Source organism: Cebus imitator, unplaced genomic scaffold (assembly GCF_001604975.1).
Source record: "Cebus imitator isolate Cc_AM_T3 unplaced genomic scaffold, Cebus_imitator-1.0 Scaffold148, whole genome shotgun sequence".
NCBI lineage: Eukaryota > Metazoa > Chordata > Mammalia > Primates > Cebidae > Cebus > Cebus imitator.
In genome coordinates, this window is record NW_016107463.1 from 1,133,366 (window position 1) to 1,151,879 (window position 18,514).

The 18,514-nt window shown below is 39.1% G+C and overlaps 1 protein-coding gene across 2 annotated transcripts in view; it reads left to right on the forward strand.

The window, feature by feature from the left end:
* Window positions 1-1,711: 1,711 nt before the first annotated feature.
* The window catches only part of EFHC1 (EF-hand domain containing 1), a 62,710-nt gene continuing 45,907 nt past the window's right edge, over window positions 1,712-18,514 (forward strand). For both annotated transcript variants that reach the window (XM_017542854.2, XM_017542855.2), the window contains exons 1-3: window positions 1,712-1,981; window positions 5,705-5,926; window positions 10,766-11,053. In XM_017542854.2, coding sequence (XP_017398343.1) covers window positions 1,919-1,981; window positions 5,705-5,926; window positions 10,766-11,053 — 573 coding nt within the window. In that variant the 5' untranslated portion in view covers window positions 1,712-1,918. The remainder of the gene's footprint in view (window positions 1,982-5,704; window positions 5,927-10,765; window positions 11,054-18,514) is intronic.

Below are 18,514 nucleotides of genomic sequence, written 5' to 3' on the forward strand. Positions count from 1 at the left end.
GTTCTCACTCATAGGCAGGTGTTGAACAATGAGAACACATGGACACAGGGAGGGGAGCATCACACACTGGGGTCTGTTGTAGGGGTACTAGAGGAGGGACAGCTGGGGGGAAGGGAGTTGGGGAGGGATAACATGGGGAGAAATGCCAGATATAGGTGATGGGGATTGAGGCATCAAACCACATTACCATGTATGCACCTATGCAATAATCCTGCATGTTATTCACATGTACCCCAGAACCTAAAGTGCAATAATGTTTACATATATATGTATATATAATAAAAATTTTAAAAGGACAAGAATGGGAAACAGATGTATTAAGGGGAGAAGAAGAGTTAACAAAAAACTCTCTGGGTAGGGTATGGTAAGCAGTCATCAATAACTGCCTCAGGTGCCACTTAATGCATTCATGTCCTTGGCCTCAGGAGCTTCATGCAAGTTAGTGAAACCCGACATGGGGATTTACTCTGACAAGCAGCAATGAAAGTAAAGCTGCTATCTGTAAAGCTGCTGTCTGTATTGGCAGTAAACTACCTGTGATGCTGAGATATGCTTTCTGTGTCCGGCTTATTATTCTATCATGTTCCTAAACTGGTTTGTCACAAACACCTGTTACAAAAATCAGATTCCTGGTCTCCACGTCAGGCGTAATGAATACAAATCTCTGGGCATCTGGGTTTTGATTACTATTTTTTTAAGCTCCTCAGCAATGATGGATAGGTTTCTTCCCCCTGCCCCCCTGCAAATATGTGTCAGGAATAGGATTTCATTTAAGAAAAAATAAGCAAGTTTTGTAAAAAGCATCAAAGGCAATACCTATGATACTGACAATATTTCAACTCACTTGTCTGCTTCTTTCCCATGAGTTAGTCTTTCTCTCTGAAGGAGTTGTGTTTCTCCTAGTGGTTCTGATCTTTACCTTGTAGCTACAGGTATAAACGAGGGACTGAGATGCCTACCCCTTCAACCTCCAGCTCCTCCGTCAACAAATATCGAGTACCTATCAGAGTGCACCCTGTCCTGCGGCACATACTCAAGGCTCTGCCAACAAGAATAAAGAAGGTGTTTAACCGAAAGGATTGACGGTAGAATAAAGGGCTGCCCGGGGGCCGTGGCTCACGCCTGTAACCCCAACACTTTGGGAGGCGAGGCGGGAGGATCCCTTGAGTCCAGAAATTCGAGACCAGCTTGGGCAACAGTGGGACACCATCTCTACACAAAAGAAACATTTAAAAAGAAAGTTACAAGGGGAAAAATATATAAGGTGGCAGTGAAAGGATGAAGGATGAGATGATTGCATTGACCATCCCTGAGCTAGAGAAACACAATCATGACAGAAACAAAACTGCCCACAAGAAGCATGGGTCTCGGTTAGTAGCACTACCAACTGGACCAACCATTTACACTTCTGTGTGAAATGGGGCAGAGCAGAGAGAAAAGCATCCCTGAGCTCACAGCGTTGGCGGGGCGCAGTCAGGTCCCCCAGGGCTATGTGAAAGGAGGGAAGGAACGTGCTTCTCTGCAACTCATCTAAAGGCCTGCTCCGACCCCGGACCTCACAGCGAAAACTACCGCCTCACTATACTCGCCTTTCCTCCACCTACCCAACAGCTCCCACGTGTCATCCTCTGGCAGCCGGGCGAGGCGGGGCGAAGCGGAAGGGGAGGGGCCGGCACAACATTGCCCATTAGCCGCGCCCCAAGGCCGCGACCTCCTTACCGCGAGAACGCGGAGTCCCGCGGACGGCGCACGCGCAAGCCTGTGACGTCTGCGCCCCCTGGCCCCACCCTCCGCTTGTGGGAGTTCCGGATGTTTAGCGTTACCATGGAGCCTGGAGGTGCGCGCGAACGCTTCTTGTCGCCTGGGCAACCGGACAGGACGAAGCAGGACCTAGGTGGCGGTGGTGGTACCGGCTGCAATGGTGTCCAATCCCGTGCATGGCCTGCCCTTGCTTCCGGGCACGTCCTTTAAGGACTTCACGGTGAGAAGTTATCTGCCGGACTCCCAACCTGTCCTCACCTGCCAGCAGCCCAGGAGTGTTCCCGGCTCCTTGCGCCTCCATTTCCCTCCACTCAAGTCTGTCTGCTCTCCAAATACGTCTTCTGCCCTGACGCTTCTTTCTTCTCGGCCGAACTTCTGCCGTTCATCCCTAGCCAGTCTCATTCTCCCTCTCCAATCCTTTGTCCTCCGCCTCATCCCTCTCTAGTTTTTTTCCACTCCATCTTGGCAGTCTGTTGGCGCCTTCTTTCTTATCCCATTAGCCGCGTTCTTACTTAGGCTCTGCTCCTCCAAGCCCCTGCCTCTTGTCCCTTTAGATCACTGTTTCTCCCACCCTACTCCCAAGCTATCTCTGCACCTAGCTCATTCTCTCACACCATAACCTGTCTCCGCCTACCTCCATCCTTAAAACCTCCCCTGCCACTCTGCACCTTCATCCTCATTCCCACAGGTCCGTCATTCCCGCCCCACCTACTTCCTCTTTCTGAATCCTGCACCCGGTGGTGTCTCCCACTCCCAGCCCCATTTCCTGTTTTACATGTATGTTGATTCCACTCCTCTTCTTTCCGCCAGGTCTTTTTCCTTTCTTCTTCATGTTGCATCCAACCCCATTCTTTTCTCTCCATCTTCTACCTTTTCGACAATTTGGTCCCATCCTCTTCCCATTCTATTCTTTCTCCATTGCGGTTTTTCTCCAAAACTTGTTCATATTCCTCCCAAACCATCTTTCCCTACTTTGTAAAACATATCTCTTTCCAATTCCCCTTATAATTGATTAGTTGCTGTTTATTCTTCCCCGGCCCTATTTTTTTATTCTAACGGTTTTGTGAAAAGATTCCTATTTAGATTTTGTTTTGCTCCTTCCCCAACCTTGTGTTTTTATTTGCATTTCCTAGGCAAAAATTCTTTAAAAGCAGCAGCAGCTTGGATTCTTTTTTTTTTTTTAAACTCTTGACACAGTTTATGCCTTAAAATCATTTAGTATTTGTTTTAAGTCTAACAGTGCTACTGAAATATATGTGCTGAAAAATCAATAATGAGATTCAGTAGACTGATCACAGATGAGCTAACAGTAGATTATATAGTGTAGTAATTTAAATTCTTACCTTCCTCTCCAGCTTCAGAAAGTTAAAGAGAAAATATTTTGTCAATTTATTTTCTTTGGGGGGACTTAATTTAGAATGAAGTAAAAGTTTGGTTAGAGAATTTGTATTCTGAATCCCTTTGTAGTTATCCCTGTGTTAGGACACAACATCATAGATTTTTAGTTTCAGTGGACTTTTCAGTTTTATGTAATTTAGAAAATCTTGTAGGCACTTGCCTTATACAGGATGAGCTTAAGCTTTTGGTGTTGGTGAGTGTAGACAGGGCTGAGTTGATTTAGGAGATTACAGAGGTGTGGATGGAAGTGCAAAGCTCTAAAAAAGTATTACAGGTAAGATGGACTGTGCATTGGACATATTTCATATTTTAAATACACTGGCCAAGCGTCAACCAATTTGCCGTATTTCAAATTTGAAAAGCATCGTCAGTATATCTTCAGCAGTGAAGGACTGGATATGTATTAATATAATTCTAAAGACACTCAGATAAAAAATAAAAGAAAATTTAAAGGGGAGTGTCTTTTAAAAAAGGCACAGAGAAGGTGAACCATAATGGACAAGAAGGGTGGAGAAGGTTGCCTTGCCTGGAGTGTCTGTGAGTTATGGCTGAATGATGGCAGAGACATTTGTCTAAAACAAAGAAATAAACTGAAGTCACTGGTATTGCTTTGACTTTAGTGGTGGAAAAGGAGCTTGAAGTTGCATAAGTTCCCCAATGAGGATGTTAACTCAGGATGTTTTGCTCTATGTCATGTTTATTATATACCTGAAGCAGTCCCTGTCAAATGACTTGTGACTCTGAATACATGACCTTTAGAAACAAATGTCCACGGTTTATGACTCTTTTGGCAAAAGAAGTTTATTGTGTTGTACCTTGTATGTTAGTGCAGATCTTGAAAGATGGTAGGCTGGGCTCTAAAGCAATTAGGATGTAGAAAGTTTTTTTCATAAAAATATATTTTATGATTAATCCTAAATTATATCTGTGTAATTATATGTGACTGAATATTACATATATAAAATTTTGAAAGTATTCTCACAACAGAAAAAGGAAAACCATTAACTTTAACCTCAATTTGCCTTTCTACTCTTTTTTATTTAATCTTTTTCTTCAGCTGCTAATAAGCATGTGCTCATTGTAAAAAATCAACATAATTTAGATATGTATAATACAGAGGACCAAACCAGTCTCTTCATGCACATATTTCCATGCTTATAATTGTGGTATACTCATAATTTTATATGTTTCTTTTTCATATAAATCATAAACATTTTCACCAGGTTGCCACATGATCTTTAAAACCAGTATTTTAATGACTGCACAGTAATCCATTGAGTGAGTTTTTGATCATTTGCTCATGTCTTCATGTGATTGTGTTTTAAATTCTCTTCAATATTGACCATTGTAATGGGCAGTTTCAGGCATATAGTTCTTTCTCATGATTTTGGATCATATTCTTAAAATAAATGGTTAGGGGTAGAATTATTGAGTTCAAGAATTTAAATATATACCATCCAGTTGCTTTCCAAAGAGTTGTAAGAATGTATCAGTGTCATTGTGACAAGAGGGACAGGTAAAAATAAATTCATGGCTGGGCATGGTGGCTCACACCTATAATCCTAGCACTTTGGGAGGCTTAGGTGGGTGGATCACAAAGGTCAGGAGTTCAAGACCAGCCTGGCCAATATGGTGAAACCCTATCTCCACTAAAAATATTTTAAAAATTAGCAGGCATGGTGGCAGGCACCTGTAGTCTCAGCTACTTTGGAGGCTGAGGTAGGAGACTCTCTTGAACCCGGGAGGCGGAGGTTTCAGTGAGCCAGGATCATGCCACTGCACTCCAGCCTGGGCAACAGATTGAGACACCATCTTAAAAAAAATCCATTGCATGTAAAAATAAAATTCACAGAACCAGATCTTCTAGGTTCTACAGGTTTTATGGCTACAAGATACCAGACGAAAAACATGAGAAGACTAGTGAAAAATTTAAGAGTATAGATTAAATATTCTTTTAATCTCTCATGCAAGGTGAGTTGGTAGTTAAATTGGGCATTACAGAGCAGGGCTTTAAATTTTACTTTAAGTTCAGGTGGCTACTTCCCTTGTTGTTCTTGTCCAAGTGTTTTAAAATATAGCACCCTTTAATGTAGGTAAGCTTTTTTCTTCTTTTTTTTGAGACAGTCTCACTGTTGCCCAGGCTGGAGTACACTGTTTCAGTCATAGTTTGCTGCAGCTTGGGCCTCCCCGCCTCAAGTGATCCTCCCGCCTCAGCCTCCCAAGTAGCTGGGAATATGATAGGCACAAGCCACCACACTCAGCTAATTCTTTTTTTAGTTTTTGTAGAGACAGGGTCTTGTTGCCCAGGCTGGTCTTGAACTCCTGGGCTGAAGTAATTCTCCCTCTTCAGCCTTGCAGAGTGCTGGGATTATAGGCATGAGCCACCATGCCCACCGTTGGTAAGCTTCTTGATGTAAGTTTTGTGAAGCTTATAAGCAGATATTTAAGTTATATTTTTAAAAGTTAGGCGTGGTTTTTTTTTTTTTTTTTTTCTCAACAAATATTTGTCTAATGTTATTAATGACACACTTCTTTTCTTCTTCAGAAAACAGCCTTCCATAGAAGCCAGACGCTGGGCTACAGGAATGGCTATGCAATTGTCCGACGTCCAACAGTTGGGATAGGCGGAGACCGGCTCCAGTTCAACCAGCTGTCCCAGGCTGAGCTGGATGAGTTGGCCAATAAGGCACCAGTCCTAACTTACGGCCAACCTAAACAAGCCCCACCTGCAGATTTTATTCCTGCCCATGTAGCTTTTGACAAAAAGGTATGATCTGAATTTTAGGTACCCCTTGAATTAGGGTCTGAGAGCCAACTGCTTGCAGAAAAGTTAACAGTAAACCACAGGATTTCAAAGTGCTCTGAGGAGAAAATTGTTCAAATGCCTTAACCCTTAGTCACGGACAGCTGAACTCAGGCTAAAAAGAGGCTTTCTTTAGTCAGGAAGCTGATTACAGGGAGTAAAGTAATTCCCTGTAGACTTTACTGGACTATTTTCCAAATCCAGTTAAAGAAAATTTGGCTAAAATTCTGAATACTTGAATTTATATTGTTCTGGGTTTATTGGCAGTGTGTTTTCCACTTTTTAAAGGTACTGTATTCTGCAATGGTGACATATCTAATCTCTGTGAGATGCAAAGTATTATGGAAACAATGACTCCATCTATTTTGTTTTCTGCAGGCAGTCTCCGTAAGTTTTTGTTTTTCAGGGAACATTTCACGTTGGTTATTACATAACCAATGGGTGGTATAATATTTTTGTTTTTTTCTCATTTACCTTCATGTTTTTGCAATGCGAGTTGCCTCATTTCCATCTGTTGACGTTACCACATCATTCTTGTTTTTCCTTGTCAATGAGCCTCCTCTTTGCACTCAAGTAATCCTAGCCCTGACCGTGTAGCAAGCAGAATCACTGGTGAGATTTTTAAGAAAATTACATGTTATTCCAACTCTCATCAATTCAAATTTCCACATGAGTTTTATGTGTAACTGGTTCTGAGAACTACTGATCAGTTTTGATAGGTTAGCTTTCTTAATTTACTCTTAGTCTGTTTCTTTTCCTGTCTTAATTTTTATATATTATTTCTGTTAAATGTCTGTAACATTTTCATCCAGCCAGCCAACTTTTACTGAGTACCCGTTGTAAGCTAGAGGCTGGGGAGGAACTATGCCATTTACATTAATAACTACTCAGTTTTAGCTTCTGGGCTGAGGCACTTTCAGGCTGCTTGGTGCCAGGGGGCTGCCTGAATAACAACTCAGTTTTTATGCAATTTTAGTTTCTCAAGTAGAATCCCTATCATTTCCTCTTCCCTACTTAACTCATTTATAGGAACACATTCACATATACATTCATAGTCTTAACCCAAATATCCACTACACAGGGCGCTGCAAAATCAGCAGAGAAAGGAGAGGGCTGAAAATACAAGAGAAGTGGAATAGACATTTAATAATTTACCTAGATATGAATTCTGGTATGTTTAATTTTTACTGAAAAGAATAGCAAATAACTGTTATAGAGTAGAAGTTGATAAAGTGATATATGTCATAAGAAAGTATTAGTAAAATTCAGAGAAGAAATTGTGCCTGAGTAGGAAATAGGCTTCCTATTTTCTGTTTTTCTATGTTATTTTATGCTATTTGTTGTTACTTAATTTGTACTTATTTAATATTATTCATAATTCATTTCTTTAATGATAGTGCACATAAAAATATTATTTTTATTTTCCAATTCATTTTACTTGGATCATCACAATTTCTAGATAAATGAGCTTTAGCATAGATAATGGGGTGGACAGTAGCTAAATGCATGACCCTGAAACTAAGTTAGTTTATAATAAGGAAATTTTGGTTTCTCTAAGTTAAACGAAGTTTCAGATTTTTTTTAGGAATACCCAGAGGTCCACAGAATAGCCAACATATTTGTCTATAGTTTCGAAATTCTTAAGACTGTTCCTCATAGACAGAATATAACTTCATTTCTTACTTAGGTAATAAAGACCAGGACATCTGTTACAAGTGCCCTGATCTTTTCCCCTTGGTCCCATGTAATTCTGGCATCACCCAGTATATTCTGTTTCCCAGACTGGCTTCCAACTTTTTATTTCTGATGTTATTCTTCTTTCATCTTTTTCATCTTCACCTTTCATATTATTATTATTTCAGACACTCTAGTGACGACTTCTCTAGCTAGAGTCATATCATCTTGTCCTCTTTCTATAATACCTTGTGACTCCTTTAAGTAAGAGAACTTTGTTCTTCACTTGACTGTCAGGTCACTTATAATCTGACTTCTCCCTATCCACAAGCCCCAAAATACTTTTTCCTAAGTAGCCAGTGCTCTCCCTTTGGCCAGATTTAGAGAGGTTTACTTTGCCAGCCTTCTCTTTGGCCTGTTTGTTGCATCTGACACTGTTGACACCATCCTCCCTCCCTTCTTGAAACTGTACTCTTCTTTTGCTTCCATGACTCTCAATTTCCTCCTTCTTTCTATGTGATTGCTTATTCTTTAGCATCTATTCTTAAGAATTTTTTCAATTCTTATAAGTGTTTTCAAGGTTCTGTCTCACATAATTTTCTTGAGATCTCACCCACTTTCATTATTTCAGCTATCACCTCACTGTAGAAAATGTCACTATTTATTTTCAACTCTGACATCATTGAGACTCCAGACCTATATCCCCCTTCCCATGGAATACCTTCACCTGAATGAACTGCTGGCACCTCAAGTTCTGTATGTCTTTAATTTACCTCTATCCATCACCTTTTCCCATAGACCTGCTTTTCCTGTATGGTTCCACTAGGTAATCCAAGCTTGAAACCTGAGCTATCTTTGGCTTTCTCTTCTTTATTCTCCACATTTAATGAGTTGCCAAGTCAAATATCTCTCACTTTCATTTCCTCTGCCACTATCATAGTTCAAACAAGCCACATGACTACCTAACTGTTGTTTTAGTCTCATTCCTAGCCTTTATGCTTATAACACGTCTGCTGCCTAGTTTATTCTCTAGACCAGCTCTGATTATGTCAGTTTTCTAGGAAAATGCCATCAGACTCTCTTAACCAATACAGTAAAGATTACTACAGTTCACCTAGCTGTTCTAACCCCCAACTTGAAAGTCATCTTTCATTCTTCTTTCCCCCTCACAATCCACAACTAATCTATTAGCAAGCTCTCTTGTCTCACTTTGTCGCCCAGGCTGGAGTGTGGTGGCACTAACTCAGCTCACTGAAACCTCCACTTACCAGGTTCACGTGATTCTCCTACCGCAGCCTCCCAAGTAGCTGGGATTACAGGCACCACCATACCTGGCTAATTTTTGTATTTTTAATAGAGACAAGGTTTCACCTTGTTGGGCGGGCTGATCTCAAACTCCTGACCTCAGGTGATCTGCCTGCCTCAGCCTCGCAGAGTGCTGGGATTACAGGTGTGAGCCACCGCACCTGGCATGTTTTATGTTTTTTAAATGTGCAGGCTATATATTGATACCATTTTGACTTCACATTGACAATGATGCTCCCCAGAGGACCAGTGGTTTGCTTGATGTAATATATGTGCTTCCGAGCACAATGAGGGTATTTATACACCTTTTAGAGATTCTATAGTGGATTGATGATGAGGGTATGTACACACCCTTTAGAGATTCTATAGTGGATTGATGATGTGAAAGTCATTCATATAAAGTCTATAATAATGAATGTAATTAATATACATTTACAAAGGACTACACTTCTAAAGAAGTGCAATTAAGCCTTCATTTTCAGTTTGAAACCGAAAATCACAATATTGTCCAAGATTTTTTACTCTCCTCAGAAGTTCTGGGAGTGACCTTTGACATGGAGGTGAAGCTAGTAAAGTTCTTTTCTTGGCCAGGCGCGGTGGCTCACGCCTGTAATCCGAGCACTTTGAGAGACCAAGGTGGGCAGATCACCTGAGGTCAGGAGTTCGAGACCAGCCTGATCAACGTGGAGAAACGCCGTCTCTACTAAAAATGCAAAATTAGCTGGGCATGGTGGCACATGCCTGTAATTGCAGCTACTTGGGAGGCTGAGGCAGGAGAGTTGCTTGAACCCAGTAGGTTGCGGTGAGCTGAGGTGGCATCATTGCACTCCAGCCTGGACAAGAGTGAAACTCTGTCTCAAAAAAAAAAAGATATACTCTCACCAAGGAACATGTGAAATAAATGGTTGGTACACATTGTATTTAAAGCAGATGTCAGCAAACTTTTTCTGTAAAGGGGTAGATAGAATATATTATATTTCTGTAAAGGGGCAGACTAAAACCATTGCAGTGGTTTTAGTCTGCTTAGTCTGCCACAACAAAATGCCACAGATTGAATGGTTTAAATAATAGAATTTATTTTCTCACAGTTCTGGAGGTTGGAGGTCCAAGATCAAGGTGCCAGCTGGTTTGGATTCTAGTGAGGGCTCTCTTCCTGGCTTGCATACAGCGGCATTCTTCCTGTATCTTTACATGGCCTTACCTTGGTGGTGTACATGTGGGAGTTAGGGAAGGGAAGTAACTCTCCTTCTCTTCTACTTCTCTTCTGAGGCCACCAGTTCTATGGGATTAGACTTAAAGGTGGAATACCCCTATCTTTAAGACCTTGTTTAACCTTAATTACCTCCTAAAGATCTTGTCTTCAATTATAGTCACATTGAGGGTTAGGGTTCAACATATGAATTTTGGGGATGAGGGAGACACAATCTATCACAACTATTTAACTGTTCTCGTAATGGGAGAGCAACTTAAAAAAACGTAAATTATTTGCATAATTACTTTATTTGTGGATTGAAAATTTAAATTTTTATAATATCCATGTGTTATGAAATTTTAAAAAAGTTTTTTAAACCATTTAAATACTTAAAACCCATTCTTAGCTTGAAGGTTCATTAAAAAAAAAACAAAACAGGTGGCAGGTTAGATTTGTCCCATGGACTATAGTTTACAATATCTGTATTTTTAGAGTATCAAGATTTAGAGGATAGGAGTGATGAGTGTTAAAAACTCCCTGTGTGGTTCTGTTTTCAGGAGCGTACTTGATATTTTTTAGATGACTATGACAAACTAATAGTACACCATTTCTCCTTTACTTGCATGTTATAGGTGCTGAAATTTGATGCCTATTTCCAAGAAGATGTTCCTATGTCAACTGAGGAACATTATAGGATCCGTCAAGTGAACATATACTATTATCTAGAAGATGACAGCATGTCTGTCATAGAGCCTGTTGTAGAAAATTCTGGAATCCCTCAAGGCAAGTTAATAAAACGCCAGCGGCTAGCCAAGAATGACCGGGGAGACCATTATCATTGGAAAGACCTAAATCGAGGAATAAACATCACAATTTATGGCAAAACTTTCCGCATTGTTGACTGTGACCGATTCACACAGGTATAGTGTATATTTTTGAAAGTTGTGGGGTGTGAGGAGTCATCCTAATTTATAGAAGGATACGTTTCATTTATTAGAGTAAGGGGAGGACACTGATAATCTCTCCCACATGAATTATTATGGCTAGGTATTTGTGTGTGTGTATGTGCTAATATGTGCCAACACTAGTAGTAACAGAATTTTTTCAGAATGAAATATAAAATACTCAAATTCAAACTCTCATCATAGCTGACTCATTTGGTAAGAAACCAGGTTAAAATGGCAGTTCAAATAGAGGGTAGGGGAATAGCACCCCTGCTGGGATGGACGTATGGAAGAGGGATTAGGCATTTTATCTTAAGTGTGAGTTTACGAAAATAGCACTACTTCTGTTAGCAGATATGAGCCTAACATTTTTTGTGTAGCTCATATATTTTTGGTAAATGATACTTGCTATATTCTAGGAAAGCTTACTATCTAAAGAATTTCTGAAATAAAACTTTTTAAATGAAAAAAAAACTCTATATAAAAAGTCCCTCTTTATTTCATAAGTTTGGATTTTTTAATACAAAGGAAACTTTATTCTTAAATACATAGAGGATATGATGGTCTTTCTTTAGTACAAATAGGAATTAGGAAGTCATTTCCAAATTTGTCTTAGTTAAAAAAAAATGTTTCTAGCAGCAAAGATATAGTTTCTGAAGTATTTTGTGTCCTTTATTCCATGGTACCTAGTGCCATATGTGACTAATTTTTACCATACACTGAACTCCTATGAATCCATTTACTGTTTTCATTTAGTAGTTTATTTAACAAATATTTATGTGCATGCCTGCTTTGTGCCAGGCACTGTTCTAGGTGCCAGATGTAAAGATGTGCCCTTGTAGAGGTTACAATCTTGTTGGAGGAGACAAACAACAGCAAATAGATAGATTGATTATATGTCAGATTATGATAAGAGCAATGGAGGAAAGTAAAGCTGAGTAAAGGGAATGGAAGTTGAGGGGCTTTTTATAAAGGCTGGTCAGAGAATGCCTCAGTGATATGATGACACGTGAATAGAGGCCTGAAGGAAGTGAAGAAAAGAGCCATGGCATCAGTGCCATTCCAAAGTAATAGAGAAAAATAGCTTTGAAAGTAGAGGTGCTAGACCATCTTTGAGATATTCTCCCCTTCCAACATGTTATTATCTCTTTGCTTTTTAGGTGTCTGAGGTCTTATATATTATGGGCAGTTTCACAATTGTACCAACAGTGAGAAATTATAAAATGTTATCTAAACATAAAGGTATTAACAATTATTTTTACAGTTATGTTTTCATAACAATTATTTTTACCATTGTGTTTTTATGGGCAATTTGAACATTTGCAAGTTAATCACTGAGCAGTTGATCTATTTATAGTCAATTCTCATTATTCACAGTAATTAGGACTATAGTCACCACAAATGCTGAATTAGTGAATACCAAACCACTGCTCTTAGAGGAAATACAGGGTTAGATTCCCACCAATCTTTGGTCACATTTTTGTCAACTGATCAGTACATAAGTTTGTTATATGTGTGTTTCTGTTTAAAGACACCTTATTTAATTATATACTGTTGATTCATTAATATTAAACTCACACCCAGCAGCACTATAACTCATGTCTGAACAAAGCTTATCTAAGATATGCATTTTCTCCATGAGGTGCATTACAGCCTTCTTGTGCTGATGAGGAACACTAAATAGCACTTCAGCACTAGACATTGGGACTCTTTAAACAGCAAAATCACCAACAAAAACACAAAAATGCAAAAACATGGCACCTCCATGATCACATTTTCTTTTTCCAGTTTACCATTGATGGGCATTTAGGTTGATTCCATGTCTTTGCTATTGTGAATACTGCTAATATGAACATGCTTGTGCATGTCTTTATGGCTGAATGATTTATATTCCTTTGGGTGTATACCCAATAATGAGATTCCTAGGTCAAATGGTAGTTCTGTTTTCAGGTTCTTTAGGAATCACCACATCGCATTCTACAATGGTTGAACTAATTTGTACTGTCATTAACAGTGTATAAACATTTCTTTTTCTCCACAACCTTGAGAGCATCTGTTATTTTTTGACTTTTTTTTTTTTTTTTGAGACAGATTTTTGCTCTTCTTTCCCAGGCTGAAGTACAATTCCATGATCTCAGCTCACTGTAACCTCTGCCTCCCAGATTCAAGTGATTCTCCTGCCTCAGCCTCCCAAGTAGCTGGGATTACAGGCACCTGCCACCACGCCCGGATAATTGTTTTGTATTTTTAGTAGAGATGGGGTTTCACCCTTTTGGCCAGGCTTATATGGAACTCCTGACCTCAGATGATCCCCCTGCCTTGGCCTCCCAAAAGTGCTGGGATTACAGGCATGAGCCACTGCATTCAGCCTATTTTTTGACTTTTTAATAATAGTCATTCTGACTGGTATGAGATAGTATCTCATTGTGGTTTTTATTTGCATTTCTGTAATGATGAGTGATGTTGAGCTTGTTTTTCATATGCTTATTGGTCGTGTGTATGTCTTCTTTTGAGAAGTGTCTGTTCATGTACTTTGCCCACTTTTTAATGGAGTGGTTTGTTTTTTTCTTGTAAATTAAAGTTCCTTATAGATGCTGCATATTGGACCTTTATCAGATGCAGAATTTGCAAATATTTTTTCCCATTCTTTAGATTGTCTTTTTACTCTGTTGATGCTTTCTTTCGCTCTGCAGAAGCTCTTACATTTAATATGATACCATTTGTCAATTTTTGCTTTTGTTGCAAGTGCTTTTGGTGTCTTTGTCATAAAATCTTTGCCCATTCCTATGTTTAGAATGGTGTTGCCTTGTTTGTCTTCCAGGGTGTTTATAGTTTTGGGTTTTACATTTAAGTCTTTAATCTATCTGGAGTTGATTTTTATATCTGGTGTAAGAAAGATGTCCAGTTTCAATCTTCTGTATATGGCTAGCAAGTTATCCCAGCACCATTTATTGAATAGGGAGTCCTTTCCCCATTGCTTGTTTTGGTCAGCATTGTTGAAGACCAGGTAATTATAGGTGTGCAGACTTTCTTTTCTGAGCTCTCTTTTCTGTTCCATTTGTCTACGTGTCTGTTTTTGTACCAGTATCATACTGCTCTGGTTACTGTTGCCCTGTAGTATAGTTTAAAGGCAGGTAACATGATGCCTCCAGCTTTGTTCTTTTTGCTTAGAATTACCTTGGCTATTCAGGCTCCTTTTGGGTACCATTGAATTTTAAAGTATTTTTTTCTAATTCTGTGAAGACTGTCATTGGTAGTTTGATAGGAATAGCATTGAATCTGTACATTGCTTTGGGCAGTATGGCGATTTTAATGGTACGGATTCTTCTTATCCACAAGCTTATAATGTTTTTTCATTTGGTCATGTCATCTCTGATTTTCTTGAGCAGTGTTTTTTAATTCTCATTGTAGAGACCTTTCACCTCCCTGACTAACTGTATTTCTAGGTATTTTATTCTTTTTGTGACAGTTGTAACTGGGATTGTGTTCCTGATTTTGCTCTCAGCTTGGCTGTTGTTGGTGTATAGGAATGCTAGTGATTTGTGTATGTTGATTTTGTATCCTAAAATTTTGCTGAAGTTGTTTATCAGCTGAAGGAGTTTTTGGGCCAAGGCTATGAGGTTTTCTAGATAAAGAATCATGTTGTCTCCAAACAGAGTTAGCTTGACTTTCTCTCTTCCTATTTGGATGTCCTTCGTTTCTTTCTCTTGCCTGATTGCTCTGGCCAAGACTTTCCATACTATATTGGATAGAAGTTGTAAGAGAGGGCATCCTTGTCTTATGTTGGTTTTCAAGAGGAATGCTTCCAGTTTTTCGCTGTTCAATATAATGTTGGCTGTGGGCTTTCGTAGATGGCTAATACCTAATTTATTGAGAGTTCAGTAAATACTAATACCTAATTTATTGAGAGTTCAGTAAATACTAATACCAATAAATACTAATACTTCAATACCTAATTTATTGAGAGTTTTTCTCATTACATTTAACATCTCATTACATGTCTCATTACATTTTATCCAAAGTCATTTTTTTTTTTTTTTTTTTTTTTTTTTTTTTTTCTCTCTTTTTTTTTTTTTTTTTTTTTTTTTGAGACAGAGTCTCATTCCTTCACCTAGGCTGGAGTGCAATAGCTCAATCTCGGCTCACTGCAACCTCTGCCTCCCGGGTTCAAGCAATTCTGCTGCCTCAGCCTCCTGAGTAGCTGGGATTACAGGCGTGCACCACCAAGCCCAGCTAATTTTAGTATTTTTAGTAGAGACAGGGTTTCACTGTGTTAGTCAGGATGGTCTCAATCTCCTGATCTCATGATCTGCCAAAGTCTTTTCTGTATCTATTGAGATAACCATATGGATTTTGTCTCTAGCTTTGTTTATGTGATGAATTGCATTTATTGATTTGTGTATGTTGAACCAACTTTGCATCTTGGGAATGAAGCCTGCTTGATTGTGGTGGATTACCTTTTGGATGTGCTGCTGGATTCAGTTTGTAAGTATTTTGTTGAGGATTTTTGCATTGATGTTCATCAAGGATATTGGCCTGAGGTTTTCTTTATCTGTTATGTCTGTGCCAGGTTTTGGTATCAGGATGATGCTGGCCTGATAGATTGAGTTAGGGAGGAATCCCTCCTCCTCAATTTTTAAAAATACTTTCTGTGAGAATAGTACCAGCTCTTCTTTGTATATCTGGTAGAATTTAGCTGTGAATCCATCTGGACCTGGATCTTTTTTGTTTCATAGGCTATTGATTACTGATTCAATTTCAGAGCTTGTTATTGGTATGTTCAGGGAATCAGTTTCTTTCTAGTTCAGTCTTGGGAAGATGTTTGCATCCAGGACTTTATCCATCTCTTCTAGGTTTTTAGTTTGTGTGCATACAAGTGTTCATAATATCCATCTGGAGTTAATTTTAGTGTAAGGTGTCAGAAAGGAATCCAGTTTCTGCTTTCTGCACATGGCTAGCCAGTTTTCCCAACAACATTTATTAAACAGGGAATCCTTTCCCCATTGCTTGTGTTTGTCAGGTTTGTCAAAGATCGGATGGTTGTAGATATGTTGTGTTGCCTCCGAGGCCTCTGTTTTGTTCCATTGGTCTTTATCTCTGTTTTGGTACCAGTACCATGCTGTTTTGATTACTGTAGCCTTGTAATATAGTGCTCGGGGGTCGGATTAAAGACTTAAACATAAGACCTAACACCATAAAAACGCTAGAAGAAAATCTAGGCAAAACCATCCAGGACATAGGCATAGGCAAGGACTTCATGACCAAAACACCAAAAGCATTGGCAACAAAAGCTAAAATAGACAAATGGGACCTAATCAAACTCCACAGCTTCTGCATGGCAAAAAAAAACAGTCATTAGAGTGAATCGGCAACCAACAGAATGGGAAAAAATTTTTGCAGTCCACCCATCTGACAAAGGGCTGATATCCAGAATTTACAAAGAACTAAAACAGATTTACAAGAAAAAAACAAACAAGGCCATTCAAAAGTGGGCAAAGGATATGAACAGACACTTTACAAAAGAAGACATACACGAAGCCAACAAACATATGAAAAAATGCTCATCATCACTGGTCATTAGAGAAATACAAATCAAAACTACATTGAGATACCATCTCACACCAGTTAGAATGGCGATCATTAAAAAATCTAGAGACAACAGATGCTGGAGAGGATGTGGAGAAATAGGAACAGTTTTACACTGTTGGTGGGAGTGTAAATTAGTTCAACCATTGTGGAAGACAGTGTGGCGATTCCTTAAGGACCTAGACATAGAAATTCCATTTGACCCAGCAATCCCATTACTGGGTATATATCCAAAGGATTATAAATCGTTTTCTATTAGGACACATACACATGAATGTTCATTGCAGCACTGTTTACAATAGCAAAGACCTGGAACGAACCCAAATGATGATAGACTGGACAGGGAAAATGTGGCACATATACACCATGGAATATTATGCAGCCATCAAAAACAATGAGTTCGTCTCCTTTGTAGTGACATGGATGAACCTGGAAACCATCATTCTCAGCAAACTGACACAAGAGCAGAAAATCAAACACTGCATGTTTTCACTCGTAGGTGGGTGTTGAACAATGAGAACACATGGACACAGGGAGGGGAGCACTACACACTGGGGTCTGTTGGGGGGAAATAGGGGAGGGACAGTGAGGGGGGGGGAGTTGGGGAGAGATAGCATGGGGAGAAATGCCAGATATAGGTGAAGGGAAGGAAGACAGCAAATCACACTGCCATGTGTGTACCTATGCAACTATGTTGCATGTTCTTCAAATGTACCCCAAAACCTAAAATGCAACAAAAAAAAGGGAAAAAAAGTGTTCATAATATTCTCTTATGGTTGTTTATATTTCTGTGGGGTCAGTGGTAACATCCCCTTTGTGGTTTTTCATTGTATTTATTTAGATCTTCTCTCTTCTTCATTAATCTAGTTAGTGGCTTATTTTTTTCATAACGACCAACTCCTGGATTCATTGATCTTTTGATGTTTTTTTGGTATCTTGATTTCCTTCAGTTCAGCTCTGATTTTGATCATTCCTTGTCTTCCACTAGCTTTGAGGTTAGTTTGCTCTTGCTTCTCTAGTTATTTCAGTTGTGATGTTTGTTGATTTGAGATCTAACTTTTTGACATGGTGTTTAGTGCTATAAATTTCCGTCTTAATACTGCCTTAGCTGTGTCCCAGATATTCTGGTATGTCGTATCTTTGTTCTCATTACTTTCAGAGAAGTTCTTGATTTCTGCCTTAATTTCATTATTTACCCAAAAGTCATTCAGGAACAGGTTATCTAATTTCCATGTAATTGCATGGTTTTGAGTGGTTTTTTAAGTTTTGACCTTCATTTTTATTATGCTGTCCTCTGAGAGAGTGTTTGCTATGATTTTGGTTCTTTTGCATTTCCTGATAATTGTTTTCTGTTTGATTATGGGGTCAATTTTAGAATATGCACCATGTGGTGATGAGAATAGTGTATATTCTGTTGTTTTTGGGTGGAGAGTTCTGTAGAGGTGTGTCAGATCCATTTGGTCCAATGTTGAGTTAGGTCCTGTTAATTTTCTGCCTCACTTATCTGTTTAATACTGTCAGGGAAGTGTTAAAGTCTCCCACTGTTATTGCGTGGGAGTCTAAGTCTTGTTGTAGATCTCTGAGAACTTGCTTTGTGAATTTGGGTATTCCTGTGTTTGGTGCATATGTATTTAGGATAGTTAGGTTTTTTTGTTGAGTTGGATTCTTTACCATTACACAATGCCCTTCTTTGTCTTTTTTGATCTTTGTTGGTTTAAAATCTGTTTTGTCTGAAATTAGGATTATAACCCCTGCTTTTTTCTGTTCTCCATCTGCTTGGTAGAGGCCTCTTGAAGACAGCATACCATTGGGTCTTCCTTTTTCATCCAGCTTGCTACTCTGTGCCTTTTT